At 43.8% G+C, this 23,711-nt stretch overlaps 1 protein-coding gene across 2 annotated transcripts; it reads left to right on the forward strand.

Moving 5' to 3' along the window:
- Nucleotides 1-1,892: 1,892 nt before the first annotated feature.
- poc1bl (POC1 centriolar protein homolog B (Chlamydomonas), like) lies at nucleotides 1,893-23,303 on the forward strand. 2 transcript variants are annotated; one of them, XM_048230096.1, is made up of 11 exons: nucleotides 1,893-2,225; nucleotides 7,446-7,928; nucleotides 11,365-11,534; nucleotides 14,554-14,743; nucleotides 15,109-15,294; nucleotides 15,489-15,606; nucleotides 17,135-17,311; nucleotides 18,649-18,780; nucleotides 19,257-19,367; nucleotides 20,630-20,782; nucleotides 21,212-23,303. In XM_048230096.1, the coding sequence occupies exons 2-11, from the start codon at nucleotides 7,531-7,533 to the stop codon at nucleotides 21,338-21,340; spliced, it is 1,764 nt and encodes a 587-aa protein (XP_048086053.1). In that variant the 5' UTR covers nucleotides 1,893-2,225; nucleotides 7,446-7,530; the 3' UTR covers nucleotides 21,341-23,303. The 2 variants fall into 2 exon arrangements, with proteins under 2 accessions (XP_048086053.1, XP_048086052.1); XM_048230095.1 differs by lacking the exon at nucleotides 1,893-2,225 and adding an exon at nucleotides 3,009-3,331.
- Nucleotides 23,304-23,711: the final 408 nt, after the last annotated feature.

Consider the following 23,711-nt stretch of genomic DNA (forward strand, 5'->3'; position numbering starts at 1 on the left):
GACATGGATAGGCAGCGCTCAATAGCCACGATGACCCTTCAACCACGATGACCCTTTAACCTTTTAACTTAGTGTCTGTAAGTGATGGCAGACCACCTCTGACCTCTCTATGCCATCTGCCACCCCATCCATCTGAACCCTTAGAGTAATTAAAATTCCATGCATACTACACCTTTTGTATTGTCTTTGAAGGACATTTTGGTAAATTGAGTTGAGGAGCCCGGGGGGAAAAGGCCAACGTGGCCACTGAGAGCCAATAACATTGTACACCGACTGTGTCCCCAAAGCAACACTGGGAAGTACACCACCGGCACCTCCACCGGTGAAAGATAAGAGCACCTCTTTACCGGATACAGGCCGCCATTTTGGGTTATCGGGGGGAGAAATCAAATCCCACCTTCCGGCGGCTCTCGGACAACAAGCAGCACTGATAAAGGAGAGGACTGACACTGAAAGCTAAAGGGATAGAATGTGAGGATAAGTAAGTAGCAGGAGAGGGGGATGGGGTGGAGGTGTTGGGGTATGGAGAGAGGTAAGGAGAGAGGGAGGAAAGGAGGTGTGTCTGGCGGCGTGTCAAGTCTCACAGGTGTCTGGTAAACAATGGCAAACCGATGCTATACACACACACAGACTGCCTGACAATGTCCTGCACGAGCAGGATATGGCTTTAAAATGGATGTTGTGCCAATCCCTTCCAGGTAAACACACTAGGTGTATGTGCACACACACACACACACACACACACACACACACACACACACACACACACACACACACACACACACACACACACACACACACACACACACACACACACACACATACATACAAACACACAGACACACACACACACACAATTGCTCTGTCGTGGGCACTCTTTTCATAGTGAATGTACTACAGTAAGACAACATCATAATCATAAGATAAGATAAGAAGTACCCCTCCAAATCCTGAAGGTTTGCTTGAGGAGAGACCCCCCCCACACACACACAATTTTCCTTTCACACAGGGTGATACTACATAGACACCCTTTGATGGAACATTATAAAAGAACCATTTGCTAACCCACATATCACTACACCTGATAATATCTAACACATCCTATAATATCCGATAATATTTTGGCATTTTGACAGAACAGAAATAAAAACAGAAATAAATCAACTGAAATGCATCAATAATTGTCTGGAGCGCCTAAATTCATGTTAGCCTTGCGGGGCTTTGTTTATGTCTTACAAAAGCCTTTTCACACCACAGTGAGATAAGCCAGGCCTTGACAGCCTCTTCATACAGGCCAAGCTGCCTGCTCTAGCCAAAAGAGGAAGCTTTGAGGGGAAAAAAACACTGTCCAAAGCACTCTGTGACAAAAGCCCCTGTGTGACACATTCTCTAAACAAGAACACTGCAAAGACAAACATGCCACTTTGTGTTGATCTAAACTAAAAAAATGTTTCATCCTCTCTCATGTTCTCACTTGCAGTTTTATGCTAGATTTACTGTTAAATCTCCTCCTATCCTTCCATATCGCTTTGCCTTGGCCACGATCCAGTGTCAAATATTTAACGAGTGACATCGTGTTATGCTATACTGTACATTAAGACAGATTTTATTTTATCGTCACACCCATAATGTTAATGTCCTTCCCTATTGCATGAGAGCAAAGTATGGTCTTCATTATAAAACGATAATCATACTGCAACTCATACTGCAACTGCACTATTTGGCAAGAGGCCAAAGAGTTCTTATCATTAAGACAACTATAACAGAGTATGCATACAGACCCTAAAGATGTGCTTGAACTCTGCGAGTCTTTAAATAGGATTGTTTCTTGCAAAACCTCCTCCTTTTGTTTCCCTGTGGCAGAAGCAGCCTTCTGTTATTAGACTTGAATGATTAGTTAAATTTTAACCATTAGGTTAATACATAAGCATACATTCATCCAAATATCTCGGTTGCTGTATTGTGAAAAGGTCGAAGTTCAGTGTGCTTTTACTGCAGGTCCGGCTATTAAAATGCAGGGGCATGGCTTTACTAGCTGAGCTGCATCGCAAAGCCATGAGTATCCGCAAATATGAGTTCAAAAGTGTTGCTTTGTTTCTTTCTCTCAGTGACAGGATTTCCAGGTTTATATTACATCCATGGAAACCAGCCGGAGCAACTTGGGCCTCTGCTGTCTGTTCCTGTTCTCTGCGAGTTTCATACCACGGCACCCTTCAGGTTCAAGGGTGAGGAGTCAGCCTCTCTCCAACAACAGCTGTTTAATAAGACGCTTGAGCCCACAAACACATAGTTCTAAAGCAGCTGTTGTCATTAGGTGTGCCTGTGGGGGACAGCGTCATACGGTATGGGTCTACTGAATTTGCATGGAAAACTGATAAAGCCAGCCATTTGCATTTTTGGTTGCTGTTCCGGGAAAGGGAAACATATTTCAAGCATCGTCTTTCAGTGGGTTGAATTACAAGACAGTAATAATAAATGTTGAAATTGAGATAATAGAGAAGTAAGATCGTATATACACTTCCATATGTGAATGTAAATACAGGATTTTGTATCAGTGATTGTTAAGCACTAACAAGTTGTACTTGCCACAACATGTTACCTATTCAACATAACAGTTGAAAAGGAAGAATGTAATGGTTGTGGTTTGGAGGGTTCAACCTAGAAGCTACAAGCATGGTTGTGCAAAATAAATAAACAAACTGAAGTCTGACAGCTGGTAAAATAGCCTACAAAAAGGCTATTATTGGTATTGTCATTACTTTGATTAGGAAATGTCAAAGGAAGATAGATAGTTGTTAGATAAAAAAGATTAAATGGAACAGCTTATAAACTTTGAAGATAATGTAGACCTACATTCTTTTTGAAGTCTCGATACAGAATATGAAATGACAAAGTGACCACGTCGACTATAGAACCTGACATTCGGCTACAGAGTGGCCAGAATGTATAGAGTCACGTGTTATAGCGACTAGACAAGCCTGTCAAACTTCCTGAGGAACAGAGGAACAGGCAAAGGAAAAGCGTCAGTGGCTACCGTCTAACACCTCGGAGTAGTCCTGTGACCTGATTTGAGGCATTAATAATATATTTATTCTATTTGATAGTCAGTTTGGATTGAACTAGTTTTTTTTCCAAAGTTGTCAGTTCTAATGAAATAAATAAAATAAAAAAAAAACAGCTAAAGCTAAGGTCGACTGAGGAGGATGTGGTTTAAATGCTATTCATTGCAACAAGCTAGCTAGCCGACTAGCAATTGTTGAAAGATATAAACGTTGATTACGAGTCCAGCGAAGCAGTAGAGTCTGAAACAGCACGGAATGTAGTGTGGAAGGTAAGAGCTGCTTGCTGAACCTTTATACAATGTAACAGCATTTGTAAATCGTAATGTTCCAATGGTTCACATTGTGATATCCTACGATTAGTTTGGCTACTAGTTGGCGTTCTTTTGCAGAGCTCTCACTGAAGTTCATTGATCAAACTCATATTTGCCGAAGTGATGCTGAACATTGCAAACCAACTCAAATGTCATTAGCTTAACTCAAGTGCAATACCGTTGTAAACTGTAAAAGCGATGTGAACAAATGTTCAATTCATTGTTTAACTGGTCACTCCGGTTATTGAATTTATACATTTCGCACACGTCATCTTGCCAAAGAAACTCGTTTGACTCGATTACACGTCGATGAGGACCACAGACGGGTAGCAGTACACTTACACAGATCTGGCCGTGCGTGCCTGTCACTCACTGTAACTTAGTTACAGACTTTAGACTTTGCGCACATTTGACTGCCACTGAATTGTCCATCGTTTAATGTGATGGAATTCGGTTTCGAAAGGCGATGTAGTTTAACTACTCAGGTTCTTTTTCATTTTAAAAAATATAGTAGGCTGTAGTCTACTACAAAGGCAATCCTCACCTTTTTACTCTTCTTTAAGGCAATAGAAAAGGACAGGTAGGTAAAATAAATCAGTGCACGCCTGTTGCACAGAGGTATACAGCTTCTTCTATGCGCGTGCTTGCGCACTTGTTTGTGTGTTACGCGAAAACTACTTCACTGTACGTCACTGATTTTCTTACTCATGTTGAGATGTGCACAGCTGTGAGTAGTCAAGAGCTGTTAGCCGAGTGAAGAGCTGTGTAGGTCGATTTGTTTATAGAGCGTAAACGGAATAACATTGTAGTATGCGCATCATGTGGGTCAGTATTTACTTGACGTTATTTGATGATGAGATGAAAGTCTTAAAGACTCAAATGGGCCCACTAGGCACACGCATCTTGTCAGACTAGATGTTCAGGATAGTCATCACATTTTTAGAGTAGCAAATAGTTCCCCCTGCTAGCTTGAGGGTTAAGTCACTTTGGCATCCCACTTTGTTATGTAGCGGATACAATGTATTGACATTGTAACTATACAAGAGAATGTAACGTGACGCCTACCTGGCCGCATTTACATAATTATTGGACTACATTAGAGTATGGTTAACATAGGTGCTATAACAAAGCTGAAGCTATCATGCAGCTTGGACTAAATAGCAAATACTGTATTATATTAAATAGACATAGAGAGTATAACCTATGGCCATATGTTTTTTACCCCCTGCTTGAGTGAAGCAAGCTCATTGCAATGTTTCTGTACAGCCACCACTGCGTTTACCACTGGTTGGGCTAACTGCTGTTCTTTCTCTGCCACATCAAGAGCCAACAACATCAGTCCAAATGTAAACACATAGTAATAACACTGTGTAATACTTGTCGAGATGGCCAAAGACGCATGATTTGCTACCCCCTGCTTTGTGTGTTTTTGTTCTTTTTTGTCTTTTACACAGCTGTCTTTTGTTCCTTTCTTCACAGTGCACGTGACACACATATAATTTCATATGTCGCCCGCAAACTCAATGGAATGGTGCTGTTTAAATAAAGGGGTGGGCCACAACGTTTGTGAGCTTGCTGTCCCAGGGCACAGAGTAGTGAGCCAGGACTGCCACTGCTGTTTTTTCCTACTTCAAATTCTCTCTTTCGACCTTTCTCTCACTAATTTCCCTCTGCCTCTCTCTCTCTTTCTGTCTCTGTTTCTTTCTGATGCCACATCCAGCGAGGAGCTCAAAGGTAAACACCACCAGTCTGTGGACTGGCAGTGAGCCCCACCTCACAAAAGTAGGCCTCTTCTAGAGGCTCTGCCCTTTTTGCCTCATCTTTGCTATGTGGCATCAGTGGTGAAGTCACACACACCTGTTAGCAGCGGTTGGCACTGCTGCCTCCTCACCGCTGACCGGCTGCCTATCCTGAGCCACCGGTGGCATCTCCCGCCTTGTCCGGCGAAGCAGAGCGGAGCGGGCACCGGCTACAGGCCAGTGGTCCCCTTAAGGGCTCTTGTGTGTGTGTGTGTGAGAGCCAGTGCCCCTTTGCGTGCTTGGTGCTGCCAAGACCGTATCAGGTGGCAGAGGGGAAAGGTGTGACCGGCAGGCCAGTTCAGGCGTGGGGTAGTGGTCAGCCTGCTCTAGGCCAACCCCGGCGTCTCCTGTTTCTGGAGCTCACCAGAACTGGCTCTGAACCGGTTGTGTGTTGCGGGAGTGGAGTATTGTTAGGCCCTGAGTCACTGAATTGTTAAAGGTCAGGCTCACAAGATAAGAGTGGTGTGTCGGTGCCTCACTTGTACACTCTGTCTCTAACCTAGCTAATCTTGTGCAGGGCATTCTGATTTTACTGACAAATTCCACATTTTGTTTAATATGATAGCATGATAACAAAGACTCAGCAGTTATTGACTGACATAAACCAAAATAATGAAAGCTGCCACAAGAACTGGCAAGGATAGCCAAGTCGCTTATGTGAAGGGAAGTTTAAAGTTTTAAGTTCCTTCTATTGCCATCTCCTATCAGCTGCTCTTATAAAAACACAAATCATTGGCTTTAACTGCAGCATTAGTACGGTATGGCACAAGACTAAAGCAGAAAATGTCAGGTGTCTGTGCATGCTGTTTGTGTGTGTGTGAGTTTGTGTGAGTGTGTGTGTGTGTATGTGAGAGAGAGAGAGAGAGAGAGAGAGAGAGAGAGAGCAAGAGAAAATGAGAGGCTGCCGGTTTAGTAACTGGAAAGGTACAGAAAACACTCAGGATTCCCGTGCAAATAAAGAAAGAAATGGCAGCAGTTCAAAGTGTCAGATTCTCACTTTGTCAGCGGTGGCTTTCTCAGGGCAAATCCCTGCACACTGAAATATTAATGCCGCCCAATTATGTGATTACACAGGAGGCTGCAGACGTGCCGATGGATTGGGGCTCAGACACTGCTATGATTGCCTCCCGGGCTGGAGAAACCTTGAGAGTCTCCGATCGAAATCTCATCCACGCCATACTTTATTAACAAGGAGTCAGGCGACACTGTAGGAGGAGGATACCTGAGAGCAGTGTAATGATAACCATAGAGTTGTTCGTTATTAAGTGCTTCTCATGACAGCTAGGAACAGCGTAGAATGAGACAGAAAACCCAACACCTGAGCGATAATTAATCAAAATCACACAACTGCGTAGGTACTTGTAAATAGGTAGCAAGGGTAACTGTAAAGACAGCACTAGAGCATAACAGAGGCTCATTTGGAATGTAAACAAATGCTCATTCGGCTATGGGATCTGTGAGAGTGGAAGACGTGGGTGTGACAGAATGTTTCAGTGTTTATGCCCCACTGAAAGCCCTGTTGCCCATTGGGTGAGGGCAATGGAGTTGTCAGAGCAACCGAGAGCTTTTTGGGGGATGGGGAGGAGTACACTACTGGTGATGGGGCAGGTGAGATCGCACAGAGATTTGAGGACCAGCAGGGGTTTTGTGTACAGACAAGTTGGGTATTTTGCTGTCGCCATCACTTGCATTCCATTCATTGGCATTTTGAAGCATCAGTTCACCTGAATGGGCTGGAATTTCCCAAGTGCTCCTAACGGATCATCGCATGCAACACTTTAACTCTGTTACTTTTACTCCGATTGTTTTCAGAGGCAGATTTTTCTCTCTCCCTCCCTTCTTCCTTGTTTAACCTTTAAACACTGTTCGTTGCTACCCCCCTTAATTTACTGTTCGCGACAGTTTTAACTGCTCTTAAATACCAATACCATGACAAAAAGTATTATTTAATAGAACATTATTGTAAACAGACCCTTATTAGAACATTAACATCTACATCACATGTGTTTGTGTGTGTGGGTGTGTGTGTTTCTGTATGGGCATGAATGTGTGCGAACATTGGTGGTTCACATGCTCAGTGGCAACATGACAACATGAACTGACAACATTAAGGCATTTGTGTCAACTCTGAAAGAATTGTGGGTGTGAATTGGTATGTTTTTAAAAAGCTCTCACTCTTTGTCTGTCACTCTTTCTGTGGCCCTCTCTATCTTTCTCTCTCCATATTCTCTTTATTTCTCTCTCTTTCTCTTTCTCTCTCTCTCTCTCCACAGTGAGCTGACAGCAGTCAGAGACAAGTAAGACGAGGCGAGGCGGTCGGGCAGAGGTCAGCGTTGGGTGGTCACCAACTGCCCCGTCATGAGGGTGCGCTTGTCACGCAAGCTGGGCCTGCTGGCCAAGGCGGGCATGGTGCTGTGGCTCGTGTGGGTCACCTACCTGCTCGTCTCCCGCGCCGCCTTCATCCCCCCCCCCTCCGCGGACTCCGTCGGGTCCAAAGACGAGACGGGCCTGGCGGTAGGTGGCCGGGTGGAGCGGGCGGTGGAGGCGGAGGACGCGGAGGCCCTGCGGCAACCCGTGTACCAGAAGCCGCCGGCGGACAGCAACGCGCCGGGCGAGTGGGGCAAGGCCACGCGGCTCACGCTGACGGACGACGAGAAGAAGCTGCAGGAGGAGACCATCGAGCGCTACGCCATCAACATCTTCGTGTCTGACCACATCTCGCTACACCGTCACATCCAGGATAACCGGATGTACGAGTGAGTGCAGGCGGGCGGGGGTGCAGGCGGGTGGGCTGGGCGGGCACACTGGGCATGATTGGCATAGTTCCTCTCTTGTCACTTTCTCATTCCCTACCCTGCGTCATGGCTGTTTTTGTGGGGGGTTTGGGTGCATGTTTGTATTGTGTTGGTTACTTGCAGGGTGTGTTCCTGGACTGGAGTGAAAGCTGGACTGGCCTATGTGCATTTTTTGGAATGTGCATTTTTCCTCTGTTTTTCAATCCAGATGGTGTCAGCTTGGCCTGTCAAGTTGCCATATGTTTAGCGACAGAGTCGATTATTTATGTTTCCTGTGGTTTTGCTTTGGCGATCCACTATGGTATATCACAATGCTCTTTTTCATTCCTGAACAATTCCCTTATGAAGTAATAATAGTATAAAGCAAAGCAAAGCTTGCCTTACCTCTAAAGAATGATACACTCGTCCATTTCTTTTTTGGCTTTGTTCTAGAAAGCTCTACCCTCCTCTCTCCACCACCTGCCCTTTCCCTTCATCCCCTGACCCGTGTGGGTCCCTGTTGTTGGTATGAAGAGTAATTACTCCTTTTTCTCGGTGTATAATAAGCCCTGGACTGAAATAATGAGCTGGATTTTACGTCAGCTTTCCGCAAAAGCATCAGAAATGTTTTTTGAATTTCCCTGCTGAGATGAACAAGATCTTTTTTTGTGAATGTTTCTGAGCTTTGCAAAAAAAAAAAAAAACAGGAGCCCTTTAAAGAGTGGTTCAGTTGGAACATCATAGGGCTTGCTGTGCTTGCTGGGAGCTTTGAGGTGTTGATAAAGTGCTGAAGATTTGGGAGTTTTTCTGATTCATAGTTCACTCGTTTTAACAGCTCCTAACGAGTTCTAGTGAGCCTTTTGAAGCAACTTCTGCAACCAGCCCCCTGACCTGCTTGTGTTTCTCCCAAAACTTCATTTAGATGTTAGTAAAATGGCCCCTTGCAGTTAGGGCTGCACGATTATGGCCAAAATGATAATCACGATTATTTTGATCAATATTGAGATCACGATTATTTATCACGATTATTAATTAATTTTAGTGAGAAAAATATTTTTTCCCTAAACATATTGGACTTGCTATCTGGCTCACCCAAATTCTTCCCCTCACATTTACTCCCCTAAATTACTGCAAATATAGATTTGACTGCGACTTCCAAACTTCCAAACAAATGTTTTGTGCGTGCTACTTTGTTAATATTTGGGAAAACGTTAACAGCCCACCGGGAATCCTCCACGCTCTCCATTAGCCACTTAAGCTCTGCTTCTTGTTCATGAGTTTACTGTAATCGTTTAGTCCAGGGGTGTCCAAACTTTTTGACTGAAGGGCCACATTGGGTTTTGAAAATTGGCCAGCGGGCCACACACAAATAATAATAATAATAATAATGTTTTGTATTATTTAAATGACAAAATAATTTTGTTGTAGAAAAATAATTTCTTAAGAAATACTGTTAATTTGATGCTGTTTAATTAATTTATAAATGGTGCACTGTCACTTTTGACTCTTTGCCAGCTCCACTCAAATAGCCTATGGCTAGTGCTGTGCCTATGGCTGTGCCCTCTCACAGTTTATAAATGGTCAGTAGTGGGAACTACTGTTGCCATCGCCCTCTCTCCCACGCTCAAATGCGTCCCCAATTAAATGGACTAGCATAACGTAGTTAGATCTGCTGCAATGGAGATACTATCTCGATGTGACGAGCTGTTTTGACATTGACATTGTAAACGTTCTCTAAGAAGAGTGTAAAGCAGTTTGTAGTAGCCTAAAGTTAACCACAACGTCGTCTATCGCTGGGAAAAAATAGCGAGCGGCCTATGATAAACTAATAAATGCTCGGCGGGCCGGATTAAAGTGCATGGCTGGCCGCAGTTTGGACACCCCTGGTTTAGTCATTCGTTGATATGTAAAACACTGACGTGTAGGCTACATTTTCATTATTGTTCACTCGTTTTGAGTAGGCTGTGTCTTGAAACGCATATGCATTGTAGGTTGCACATGAAGCTTATAAAATACATGAATAAAATTCACGGATCCCGTCGTTAGCTCAACTCTTATTACAGTAGGCTATAGGCTATCGGCGGAAGCAAACAAGGACTAAAAGTTAATGTGATACAAAAAGGCATGTGTGGTTTACGTCATGTGATGTGTTTCACGGTATGAGTTGAGAGCCCTGCTTTGCTTATATTTTTGGTTAACTTAACTTGCCTGAAATCAGAAATATTTTCGAACAATGGATGATCCGCTTCGAGGGACAAGCTCTTGGCCTTCTGCTGTGCCACACATTTGATTTTTGATCGTCGTTTATTGTATAGTCTAACTAGCCTACTAATAGTTAACATAATGTCACTAGTCCACAGTGCATCAGGCTGAACAGTGCAGGGAGCAGCTGTCATTGGTAGGCTGTATGCAGGCACATGGTCAGACAGGTTTAAGGAGCGCTTGATTTGTTTTGTAGCGGAGCGTTCTACGGGTTGCCAGGTTGGTTCTATGGATAGAGCACGCATTTGAAATATCGCTCGATCACGCAAATTTGATCGTGGGAAGCCAAAATCGTGATCGTGATCGTGATTAAAATTCGATTAATTGTGCAGCCCTACTTGCAGTTTACCATTTTGCTATAAATCAGCTGTCTGTTATTTAATGTGCAACAGTTCGAGTGATGCCTGAACCATTTGCACAAGCTGTCCCTGTCTATTTATTTGCAGGGTGCTACACATCCTCAAGAGTGCCATATCCCTCTCCCTCTTTCCTTCTCTCTATCTCTCTTTCCTTCCCTCTCTATCTCTCCCTCTTTCCTTTTCTCTCTATCTCTCTTTTCGTCTCTTTCTATCTCCCTCTTTCCTTCTCTCTCTATCTCTATCTCTCTCTTTCCTTCGCTGTCTTTTTCTCTGTTCCCCAGGCATCTGTGAAATCCTCTCTGGCATGTGTTGCCTCAGTGTGATGTTTTTTTTTGTCCTTTTTAATTCTGTGCCATTATCCCCAGAGGCTGCCAAAGGCTCTGGAGTCTCAGAACCGTATCTCTGCTGCACATAATAACCGACGGGTTTGCGGTGCGGTGTGATTGGCCAAAGTGCCCCTGTTCCACTCACACTGCTGTAGCAGGTTTCTCACCTGTTCCTCAGCTGACGTCATTATTTATGGTCATGATTGATGTCCAGCTGCTCATGGCCTCCGGGTCTTTCATTCAGCTGGATTTAGTTATTAATTGATAAATAAAGGTTTTCTTTCTTTCTTGATCTATCTATCAATCAATCAATCTATCTCTTTCTTTTTTTCTTTAGTTATGTGATTGTATGTTTGTTTACTCACTTATTAAGTGTATTAGTGTTTTGGATTAGTATTTATTAGTATTTCAATATTTTTATATCTTTTTTTTAATCTCATGTGTTTCTTATGTCATGTTTGCCATTGTCAGGTGTCGGACGAAGGTGTTTGACGTGCGGCATCTACCCACTACATCGGTGATCATTGCCTTCTACAATGAGGCCTGGTCCACACTGCTGAGGACCATCCACAGCGTTCTGGAGACCACGCCCGCCATCCTGCTGCGTGAGATTATCCTCATCGACGACTTCAGCGACCGCAGTGAGTACCAGATGGGGAGTGATGTCACAATGCAGAGAGGGAGAGGGGCAGGGTGGGTAAAACTTTTAAAAACTTAACTTAGGCTACGTTTATACGGTGACGATGAAAAGAGAAGACGCAGAAGTGGCGTCTCGTCTTCATTTTTTTATTCGCGTTTAGACGAGCATTCTCAGGGGGAAATCTTTGTTTATATGAAGACGCTAAGAGTATGTGATATTCGATTGGATATGCATTCCAGACCGCTGGGTGGTGGTGTGATAGAACCCGGTACGTCCAGCGCAGTAGACATTCTAATTTGACAGTTTAGCCAGAGAGGTAATCAAGGATCTTTGGTTTAGCTGTTTTAGACGGAGACGCATAACCGGGTCGCGTCTTCAAAACTCTACACTCTGGAAGGAGTCTTCAGATTTTTTTATGCGTCTTCAAGCCCTGATGGCGGGGTCGCCGTGTAAACGAAAGGCACTTATGATAAAATATTTTGTCGTCTTCCTCCGCAATCGTTCTCGTATAAACGGCCCCTTAGAAACATTCCATATTAGTAAACTTTTCGAGTGTTTAATTGGAAATAAGCACACATTCTAGTGGACGATTAATTGTCATACAAATAATTGCAATTAACAATTTTATTGTCTCTGTTCATTTTATGGTTGTATTATTAAGTCTCAACATAGTTTAATAATGTACATACATCTTAGGAGAGCTAATGTGTGAGCACTGAACATTGAAATAAAAATGACATAGCTGTTTCCCTGTTCTGCAAAAATTGACAAAGTGAAATATGACATTTCAGTTCATTTTGTCCAGCTGTTTTTATACAGATGAATGGAAACGATTATGATGATTATGCAAAATGATGCACGACTCTTCTCAAATAATTGTGATCAGGTGATTATGTAATAATTGTGATCGGCCTCATTTTCACAGAAAGAGATTAAAAGAGACAGAGAGAGAGTGGAGAGAGAGGGAACAAAGAAAAGGATGCCTCAATAGACCTTTTGCTCAAAAAATGGAAATCCGTCAAGGATGGGTAAACCCAGTTCCGTATGCTTTGTTGATGGAGAAATGGCAGCTAAATTTAGACTTTTACTGTGAATTTGGTTACCTTACCAAAGTATTGATTTCATACAATCCAGCAAAATATTACTTGCTCACCGCTAGTGAGATTTGCGGCTCCTATTCATCCGAAAAAACATTATTTAGAAAATGTGTTCAAACTAATGCTGGCAAATTTTGACAGAATCCATGTCACTTTAATTATAAACTAGATTTTTGTACAAGATATATACAGATATAGAAATCCATTAGAAAAAGCAGATACATGGGTAACACTTTACTTGACAGTATCGACATAAGAGTGACATGACTTTCATGAACACATGACATTGTCATGACACATGAACCCTAACCCTAACCCTAATCCTAACCTCTAACCCTAGTCCTAACCCTTACCCCCAACCCTAACCTTAACCCTAACTCTAACCCTAAACCTAACCTAATCCTAATCCTAATTTGTTATGACAAAAAACGAATGACACTTAATGATAAAAGCGTTATGTCATAAACGTTTATGACTTGTGTCATGACAGTGTCATGTCACAATACTGTGAAGTAAAGTGTAATCGATAAAGGTTATGAAAACTGCCAGCTCACATCCTATCATCTGCCGTTATGGTAACCGGAAGTTCCGCTACACTGCGTTGAGAAAATACGGAAGTGTGAAAATGGTCAATAGTGCAATGAAAATGAGGGTATGAGCTGAAGACTCAGGGGAAGTGAACAATAAGAGGCAGATTCAGGAAGACCGAAAGGGAGTGCAGTAAGAGAAAACGAAAGCTAGGCAAGAGCTAAATGAAGAGAGAGGGAAAGAAAGAATGCAAGAGAGAGAGAGAGAGAGAGAGAGAGAGAGAGAGAGAGAGTAGTGGTGGGGTATCACGCTAGTGCAGATATTCATCCTTCTCAGCCAGAACCCCGTCTCCTCCAGCGCTGAGCTGCTCGCAGATGCTACGCCTCATGATGACCTCACACCAAACCATTTCCTGTCTGCCTCCCTCCCCTAATCTGGAGGAATCTCAGAAGGCTGAGGCCTCTCCAAAGTCACACACACCCCGGTGACAGCTCAGAAAACACCTTAGCCAGTGCTGCAGAGATGCACTCACAGACCCCTACACAGTATCATGCACGTAGTATAGTACTCTGTAAAGCCCTGGGTTCACAGTAACTCAGACGACAGGCTCCTTTTTTTGACATCTGACATTTTTAATGAGGAGTTTAATGTGATTTATAGGCTAGCTGTGCGTCACAGGTTTCCTTCCTATTTAGAGCTCACTCGTTGTGTGGGTATGACATCAATTATAATTCCAATCACTCACCCTAATTCTAATCACCCCCTGAAATTCTTTCCTTGTGGATGTAATGCTTTTCAGTGCAGATGTGTTATGATAGCGAAAAGACGGATACTCGCACATTCAGTTCCTCTGTCTGTCCTCCAACAGATACTCTGAGGCTGACATGCCATCATCTGTGCTTTTCCAAATGAGTAACTGCTCTCAGCAGGCTGCGTTTTGACTCAAACACTGCAATGAAGGCCCGTTTAATTGCCCTCTGGGGAGGAGAAAGAGAAACACAAGACCTTGTCAGACACAAAGATCCCAGAGCGGGACTTTTCATCCAGCCTGTCAGCGAGTGTATTGTGGGTTGTACCTCCATTGTTCCGGGACAGTAATGAAAAAAGCATTTAATTTGGAGAGATTGGTAGTAATCAGGTCCATGGAGGGTTTTGTCCAAGCGTGGCTCTCTTGGGCATACAGCACTGGGTCTGCCAGTTCCCTTCGTTAGCCACTAATGATGCCACCAATTAATTTATGTTATTTGTTTCACCGTTTTTTATTGGGTCACTTGTCTGACTGTCCCAGTCTGACTGCTGGAGATAACACTAAATAAGGTTTACCCAGACAGATAGGCATCATGGTAGACATGTGTCCCCTCCTAACTGTTGTCACCGTCGTCGCAAATTTCACAGGCTATCTGAAGACACAGCTGGCGGATTACATCAGCAACCTGGAGCGCGTGCGCCTCATCCGCACCAACAAGCGCGAGGGCCTGGTGCGGGCGCGGCTCATCGGCGCCACCTACGCCACAGGTGACGTGCTGACCTTCCTGGACTGCCACTGCGAGTGTGTGCCCGGCTGGATCGAGCCACTGCTGGAGAGGTGCGCAACACACTACTAACATCAGCAGGGCTGCACCATGAATCCATTTTGAACCGAAACCACAATTTGAACGCATGCAATTAGTGAATCGCAAAAGGCTGCAATTAATCATGCAGCTCGCCAACTTTTTCCCAGTGTTTAATCTTGCCACATCTATGATTTTTATATTCATGTCACCCTCCTTGTGTGACAGACAGTGAAGCTCACCTAACAGGAAAATCGCAAAATCCTTTTCAAAAATGTTCAAAAATGTTACTTTTCAGATCAGATCTCATGTCATTTTGCAGATGGCTGGATTAGGTCAATGCATTTCAGGGTGGTGAAGGAAGAGTTGTGTCAGTACCCGTCTCTCTCGTCCCTTTCAGGATTGGTGAGAACCAGAGCACCATCGTGTGCCCGGTGATTGACACCATCGACTGGAACACCTTTGAGTTCTACATGCAGACGGACGAGCCCATGATCGGGGGATTCGACTGGCGCCTGACCTTCCAGTGGCACGCCGTGCCCCTGCCAGAGCGGAGGAGACGCAAGTCTCGCATCGACCCCATCAGGTCAGATCCAAGATCCTGCTCCATGGTCTCCCTAAAACCAGCTGAGTCCCCCTCAGTCTGAACGCTGACTGGCTAGCCAGTCATTGGTCCTCTCTTCCTCCATTGAATAATAGGAACTCCCTTGATAAAAAAGATACCTCACATTACATTAATACATTAAATTATCACTTTTATCCTTTTTATTCACTCTACAGGTCTCCTACTATGGCTGGAGGTCTGTTTGCAGTCAGTAAGGCCTACTTTGAGTACTTGGGCACTTACGATATGGGCATGGATGTGTGGGGAGGAGAGAACCTGGAACTTTCTTTCAGAGTGAGTATGCGTTCTAGGTTCTATGTGTGTTCCATTCTCTTGGCTAGGATTTCATACTAGGAACTCTGCCACATACAGTAACTGAGGAGGTGCTATAGATGCTCTCTGTGGGAAATGTTATAGAGAGTGAGAGATGCAGAGAGGAACTGGGAAATCCCTCTGCAAATAGGGGATGGGGAGTCTCCTTTCATCCACAGGTGTCCATTAATCAGGGAACGACAGATTCCGTGTCTGTGGGGTGTGTACATCTGCGTGTGTTTGTGTGTGTGTGTGTATGATGTGTGTATGTACACGTATGCGTCCGTGCGTGTCCGAATGTAAAACTGAAGACAGATGGTGCATACCTTTGGGCCATTTTTTATGCATACAGCAATATAATACCTCACTCTGAGCTGCAACACTAGCATGCATAATTGATGCTGTGTGAATTGGTTTACAACTGTATATGAGAATAAGAATGAAAAAGCGGAAGAAAAAATGAACAGGACAATTAACTTGCCTTTCCCCAGCCTTTATGTGGTTTGCCCTTCTTAATTCCTCAGATCAGTAATGTGGTTAAGAGGGATTTTGGAAAATATAGGAATAAAGTGTATCATTTCTCTAATTTAAATGGTCTTTTATATGTATTACTTCTAAGCTACTAATGACACCAGTAGCAAATTAGTGTTACTGTTAATTAATACCTTATGAAATTGAATTTCTTAAGAAAATATTCCCTCTTCACTGAAATTATACATGTCTAGCGGCTAAAGGTATCACAACAATACCATCATAACACAACAGCCAGAATGACCAGTGCCTGATGGTGTATACTGTATATTGTGAGTGCTTGTCATCGCTGCATTATGATTAATGTCTTTGGCTTTTAATGCTTAGATATTACTAGTTAGTGATTTATGGCACTGTCTGAATGCCAACAGATACAGTATTTGCAATAAGGGAAGTGGCAGTCTGAGGATAAATTCTCTCTCAGTGTACATCATCAATGTATATGTAATTATGTGGTTTGGCTATAATAAGTGTAGTTTTGATGGGGATATTCATTAACTGTTAGTATGAATTAATCTTTCTGTCTAGAATGTAGGAATTAATTAATTTAGAAATGAAATGTTATTTATTTGCATTTCTTTAGTGCTATATTGTTTATGGCTCTGGGTTCTGGGTCTGTGTCATTGTTATCCAGTCATCTGATTCTTGATTTCACTGTTGTGCAACAAGGAAGAAGTGATTGTTTATAAGAAAGAAGGCAGAGGTCATTCCCTTTACAAACTGCTTCATTGAGCCCCTTTTGCCATCCTGGGTGGATTCAAATTTGATTTCTAAATTTTTTTCTGTCTTAGAGAGAACCCTGTGATGGGGTGTTTGTTGCCAAAGCATTTCAACTTACATGGTTGGCTGTTATTCCAGTAACAGCGATATGTGATGTTGGGATCATACATCATGTACTACTGACATGTTGAGTTGTGATCATTATTAGTGACTTCTAGGCCTGATTTACAAGCACTCTGGTATGGCGGCTCACCCACAGGTGTGGCAGTGTGGAGGCTCGCTGGAGATCCACCCCTGCTCCCACGTGGGCCACGTCTTCCCCAAGAAGGCCCCTTATGCCCGGCCCAACTTCCTACAGAACACTGTCCGAGCCGCGGAAGTCTGGATGGACTCCTACAAGCACCACTTCTACAAACGAAACCCGCCGGCCCGCAAGGTATTTCATGTTTTTTACATAGGAAGCGTTCAAGAGCAGGCAGATGCATGCTCTCTGGTTACCCATTTTGCACCGAGGGGATACCCAGTTGTCTATAAACGAGAGGGTTCATGCTCCTACCCGCTGCAACGTTACATAGTGTACCAGGTGTTTCAGGTGCGCATCAGTAATGTCTGAGTCTCCATTCTTGATATTGTTAGTCAGAGTGTGGCATCAAAATAAGTTTGAATGAATGAGCTTTAAAAGACCATGACATTATTGCACGGGAGTTGCTAGCTAGACACTAGTTCAGACTAGTACTGAAACCTTATTTCGTGTCTTCTTCTTGGCACCAATCCCGGCCTGTTGAAAGGAGCGCTAAGTGAGACTGACTTTATGTTGACACGCGCTGATTGACACACAACAAAGTGCTCTAAAACCGCAGCCTTTTTATGTAAGTGTAATTACGCAGTAATCTCCTGTTATGTAGACATTGCTTTAAACCGAACGGTTAGTAATATGGCTCGATAAGATCAACTGTCTCCATAGCAAAACTACTGCCAAGATAGCTCACAGGACACAGGAGTACTTTGTGTCCCCTGGCCTTGTCAAGGAGATATAGTTACCCTGGGAAGATGGTTTGAGACGCTTGAACGTCAGAAAAGGCCCTTTGTGTTTTTACACAATCTGGGGCAATATCGTATTCCGAGCAGAAAAAAAGGGTGGAATACAGTTTTACAACAAATTTAGCTGGTAGTTTATGTTCGGCCTCCGCTTACCGATTTTGTTTGCTGTTTTTGAAAGACTGTCGAATGGAGATACGGTAAGTGGGGCAAGTACCAGCCGTCTCCAGTTGCTAGTGTAAGCAGAAAGATGCATGCAACTCAATATTGCTCGCCTGAACAAAAAAATTACATTATTCATTCATACCGTCAGGGATCTTTGATCAAACAATAAATTACCTGGTGAAAAGCAGGTGCGGAAAAAGTGCCAAGTTGGACAAGGCAAACTAATGAGAAAAAATGCTGTGCCAGTTTCTGGCACGCTCGGCTGCCAGCGCCAGAGACCAAAGATGAGGGGCGACACCTGATACAGGGCCATTCTGCCAATCGTTAGTTTACATCAGATAAATAGCACATTGCTGCCATTTAAGGAGATCTCATTATCGCTCTTTATTACTCATTCAGACGTTTCAGAATGGCCGGCCACCTCCAAGAGGTCACACATGAGAGCTCCTTTGAGGATGCTTCAAGCAGACAATTGCATAAGCCGGTCGGACATAAATATGATATCAACGTATATAGTGTAGCGTGTCCTTTTTATGGTGTGCTTGAAGTTTGTCTTTTCTTGTTTGTTAGGAGTCGTATGGGGACATTTCGGAGAGGATTGTTCTGAGGCAGCGACTGAAGTGCCACAGCTTCGACTGGTATCTGAGGAATATTTACCCAGAGCTCCATGTGCCTGAAGACAGGGAGGGTTGGCACGGAGCGGTGAGCGCCCCCACATCTCGCCCACACATTCCTCAGAGCGACGTTGCCATCGCCGGCCCCTGTCCTCACTCATGCCACACACACACACACACACACACACACTCGGTCTCACACACCACACACACATGCTTAGTGTCGATACATGTTCAATTGTTTTGGAGAAAAATTAAAAACTGCAGAGGAAGGACACCCTAGGGGCCTTTCTGTTGTCCTCTCTGCACAGCTCATAATAAATCTGCATAGCACACACTCATGGGGAAACTTAGAGGAACACCGCCTGAAAGCATAGCAAACACAAAAGTAGTTCTACCACATTTATGTTCTTCATTCTGACTACAGTAATTTGTGTGGAGTTGTGCGGGTGTTGAGATAAGAGGCCTTTTAATATGATCATGGCGTTTGCTTCGCTTGTTCTCTTTCTATCTCTCTCTCTCTCTCTCTCTCTCTCTCTCTCTCTCTCTCTCTCTCTTTCTCAGGTCCATAGTGCAGGGATCCGCTCGGAGTGCCTGGACTACAACGCCCCAGAGCACAGCCCTACAGGTGCACACCTGGGCGTGTTTGGTTGCCACGGCCAGGGCGGCAACCAGGTATGGCACCCATGCAGTGCCCCAACTTGATCTCTCTGTTATCACACTAGCCCTTCAGGACAAACAGCTACCTTAGTCATTTAGAAAAGGAGGGGGGGAGGGGGGCATCTGTAAAGGTCATCTATATTGAGTTACGTCCAATATAATGTATAGATGTCAGACAGGCTTATCCTCTCGACTGTCCTGGTGGGATGACAGGGCATCATCATAGCTTACGCACTGAACCGCACATCACCTTAATATGGCAATCAGTCACTTCAAGTCACACCCTGTGCCTGTATTTCACCTTGTGTTTGGTTCACCTTGTAGTTTTACAGAGGCATCTGGTTCATTTTGAATGGCGCATGTTAGGAGGGAGTCTAATGTCATGTGTCCCAGTGTCTGTGTGTCTCCTTGGTCTTGATATCGCCACCTATTACTCATTGATGTCGCGCATCGGATGTCCCTCAAAAAAGAAAAAAATCTATAAGTTGCTACGTGACGAAAATCAAGGTTTCCACCAACATGCTTGAGAGAGGGAAACTTTAGCCTTCGTCTGACAAAAGCCTGACCATGAGGGCTCTTCCCCGCCCGACCCCACCACACCCCAACCCCCGTCGAAAGATAAATGAGGTCCGGTAAGACGGAGCGATGGGGACCGAGTAAATAAGTTTGAGTCGGGACAGGACCTGCCCTTTTAATAGAGCCGTCGATTGGCCCGCGTGAATGATGAATGAGACCTGACGAGAACCCTTTGGACCGTGGAGATTGATTACCTGTTTTGTGCTCCGCTGGCGTGAAGATGGACAGGCTTCTGATGTCTTTCCATAATGGTGACCGCACCGTAATGTAGTTAAGGTCATTAGCGGACACGGCAACGAGGAGGATAATACCCTTTAAGGTATGTTGTTGTCGTGACAGCCGTGTCTCACCAAAACCAAAGATCTCAAATCTCACTGTGTAGACACCCTAGCTGTCAGATTAAGAGAAAGGCTTCCTAGTTCAGAGATCTTCAGCCTCCCGTCTCGCCATCTGCCCTAAATGTCCTGCCCCATGCAGTCACCATTAAATATTAAGTCGAACTCTAATGTGTGGTCAATTATTGAACCGTTCATTGAATGAAGTGGTTTTTGATGGCAGGTAGAGTTTTGCTAGACTAGACTGTGACTATTCTCTCCTAACTCATGGTTATTTGCATGTGAGTTCCACTGAATGATCTGCCAGTATGTCGGTTGTACTCTTATTTGTGATGACTCACTGGCAAACATCCTCTTCACCTGCAGTACTTTGAGTACACGTCCAAGAAGGAGATCCGCTTCAACTCGGTGACGGAGCTGTGTGCGGAGGTGCCGAATGGGCAGAACTACATTGGAATGAAGCACTGCCCGCCGGATGGAACTGCTGTGCCTCCCGGCATCGTCTGGGAGTTCAGAGATGTGAGTCTAACCCCCCAACCCCCATCCCTCTCCTGTTCAACATTTCACTCAACACCATTTGACCCTGTCTTTCTGCATAAACTCCTTAGCACATACATTCTAAAACGTTGACATGGAAATAAAAATCATGCCACAAGTGTAGATTTACATTTTGTCATTCAATACATGATATTTGTATACTGTATATGCAGGGTATTATGAAAGGCAAGCTTTCTTTATGCTTGGACTACTTGGGATTTGTGGCCATGCCACCAGCAGGGGCATTGCCTGGCTGTATCGCCTTAGGAACTTGCATGAGATTTGTAGATTCTTTGTAGGCTCTTGTTGGCCCGCCTGATTTCTAATGAAACTGCTAATACGATTTCTCACGTTCCTCTCGTGCGTCTGTGTGTGTGTGTGTGTGTGTGCCTGACGACCCTCTCTCTGCAGGACGGGAGCATCTACCATCCTCACTCGGGAATGTGCGTCACCTCTTACCGCACAGCGGAGGGCCGCGCAGACATCCAGATGAGGAAGTGTACTCCTGGAGACAAAAACCAGCGATGGAAGTTTGAATAAAGGATTAGGGAATGTGTGTGTGTGTGTGTGTGTGTGTGTGTGTGTGTGTGTGTAGGAGGGCTGTAGCTCTGTGAGACCTAAGTGCAATTACCATAATGGACTTTGATACAAGGCTTAGGAGTAAGTGGGAAGTGCCCCTGCTGTGCCTTCTGGAATGCTGCAGATCAGACTGATCTGTGCCCATATGCCTTTGGGCATCAAAGGGGATCCCAGAAGTAAAGTGCCAATATCTTTATTATTTGTGTTTATTTTTGTCAGTCCTCTGTCGTTGTCTTCTTTCAAAAGGGACGTCCAAGAGATGTGTAGCAGACCATTTCTGGCTGCTTCAGGCCAGGATTGAAGGACTGCAAGAGCAATAGAAGGCTGTGTAATTTCATTTAAATTTGAATTTGAATTGAAACTAGGACCATGTTGGCGAATTCTGACCACGACTGAAGTACTGCAAGAGCAATACGAGGCAGTCTAATTAAGCCCAGTCCTGCTGGAGGGCTTGATTCGTGCCAACACCATTACACTACGCAGCTTGGTGAATGCAATTGTCATAGAAGCCTTCTTTTTATTTTATTCACATTACAAAAGAACGGTGTCGCAATGGGATTTTTTTGATTGGGTGTTTTGTTGTTAATTTTCTTATCCTTTTTTCTCTTGTTTTGATATTGTTTACACATCAATGCCTCTCCACCGTGGGTCTTATGTGTTGTCGTTTTTTTTATTGTCTGTGTGTGTCAGCGGTTGCATTGAAGAGATTGGCATGCCCGAGATAAACCCCAACGCCAGGGAGGTGTGTTAATACCGTGTCAGTTCCCTCAGCTAGTTTGGGGTTTTACCCTCCGTCCAGTGCTGGAGGGATTCCCAACCAATGAGGAGCCAATTAAAATAATCTCCCATCTGTGATGCCTTTTTCTATTTTGGGGATTTGGGAGATGTGTGTGTGTGTGTGTGTGAGTGTGTGTGTGTGTGTGGGGTGGAGAGTGGGGTGAGGAGAGCTGGTGTCTTTTTGGGATTAGATTAAACTTGACTGCTCAGATTGCTCATAGAAGAGGAGAGAGAGAGGGAGAGGATGTGGTTTGCTTACACTCCAGATGGGACCATGGGAACTCACTGTGCCTCTGTGTTTTCTACTGTGCCTGAGCAGACTGATCATATGCTGGCCTTAATATAGAGAACTACCGTAGGTATCTTCTTTTGACCTCATAGATACTGTGTACATTATCTTGATTGTTGGCCATTCCAGTTTTCACGCCGCTGATGCCATGCTTGTCCAACTTAGAGTGTTAGAGGAGGCTTTCATGTCAGAGATGCTTTAAATCCTATGCGTGTGTTTGACTGTTCTATCCATTTCAATCTGCCAATATGGATTGAGTGTGGTTTACAACTGTTGTGTCATTTGGCATTACTGGTCTGTTTTGACAGGTGCATACACATGACCTGTTCTATGCAGACCTTATATGTATTGCATAGCACTTAGGGACAGCTTGAGTGTTGACCAAAGTTTTTTTTAATTGTCCTTAATACATGCTGAGTCAAAGCTTTTTATGTTAATATGTTAATTCTCCCAACGGCCTCTGTTTTAATCACTGATTATTGCATTTGTGAGCTTTTTTAACACAATATCATGTGCAGTGTCACTGTTTGCACTCATTCAGTAGCCAGCTGTAACTCTGAAGATGTTTCTGAATGGACTCATCACGCATCATCTTCTGTGCTTATTTGCACTATGGCTTGACTCAGAAGTGACACGTCCTTATCTGGAAAGTGACCTTTAACCTTGTTTTTTCTTACCCCCACCCCCACCCCCACCCCAAGTCTATCAGTCTAGTGCATTAATATCTGTGTCTGAAAATTATTCTCAATTTGTAAAGGGACCTAAGTGGGACTGTGCAAAAAAATCTATATTTTTAAAATAATATGTTCTTATGTGATTGAGGCCAAATGGTGATTAAAGTTGATTCTAATAAATGGGCCTAGTGTGTGTGTTTTATTTTAATTCTGCCATAGATGCCTGTAGATGAGTCTGGGGGAGCTATTGCCAAGATGTAGGCCTATTAATGAATATAATGATGTTTTATATGATTTGCAGTATCTGTATCAATTTTAAAACTGTAAATCTGTTTTTCTCAAATGTTGCCATATTAATTATAAAACTGCTCTTTCAGATGGTCCTACAGAAAATAAGCTTCTGTAGTGTCCAATGACCTCATTTTGTGTAAAAAGAGCATATTTGGTGTCATCTAGTGGCCAGAAATCGACGTGCACTCAAGAAATTCCTAGAGGTCACTGAAGGCATAGCATACAAGCTGTACATTAAGGATGTTCTTCGGATTCCTGAATAAATATTACAACTTTGTCAAGTCAGTACACTGACATTGGG

Source organism: Alosa alosa, chromosome 20 (genome assembly GCF_017589495.1).
Source record: "Alosa alosa isolate M-15738 ecotype Scorff River chromosome 20, AALO_Geno_1.1, whole genome shotgun sequence".
NCBI lineage: Eukaryota > Metazoa > Chordata > Actinopteri > Clupeiformes > Clupeidae > Alosa > Alosa alosa.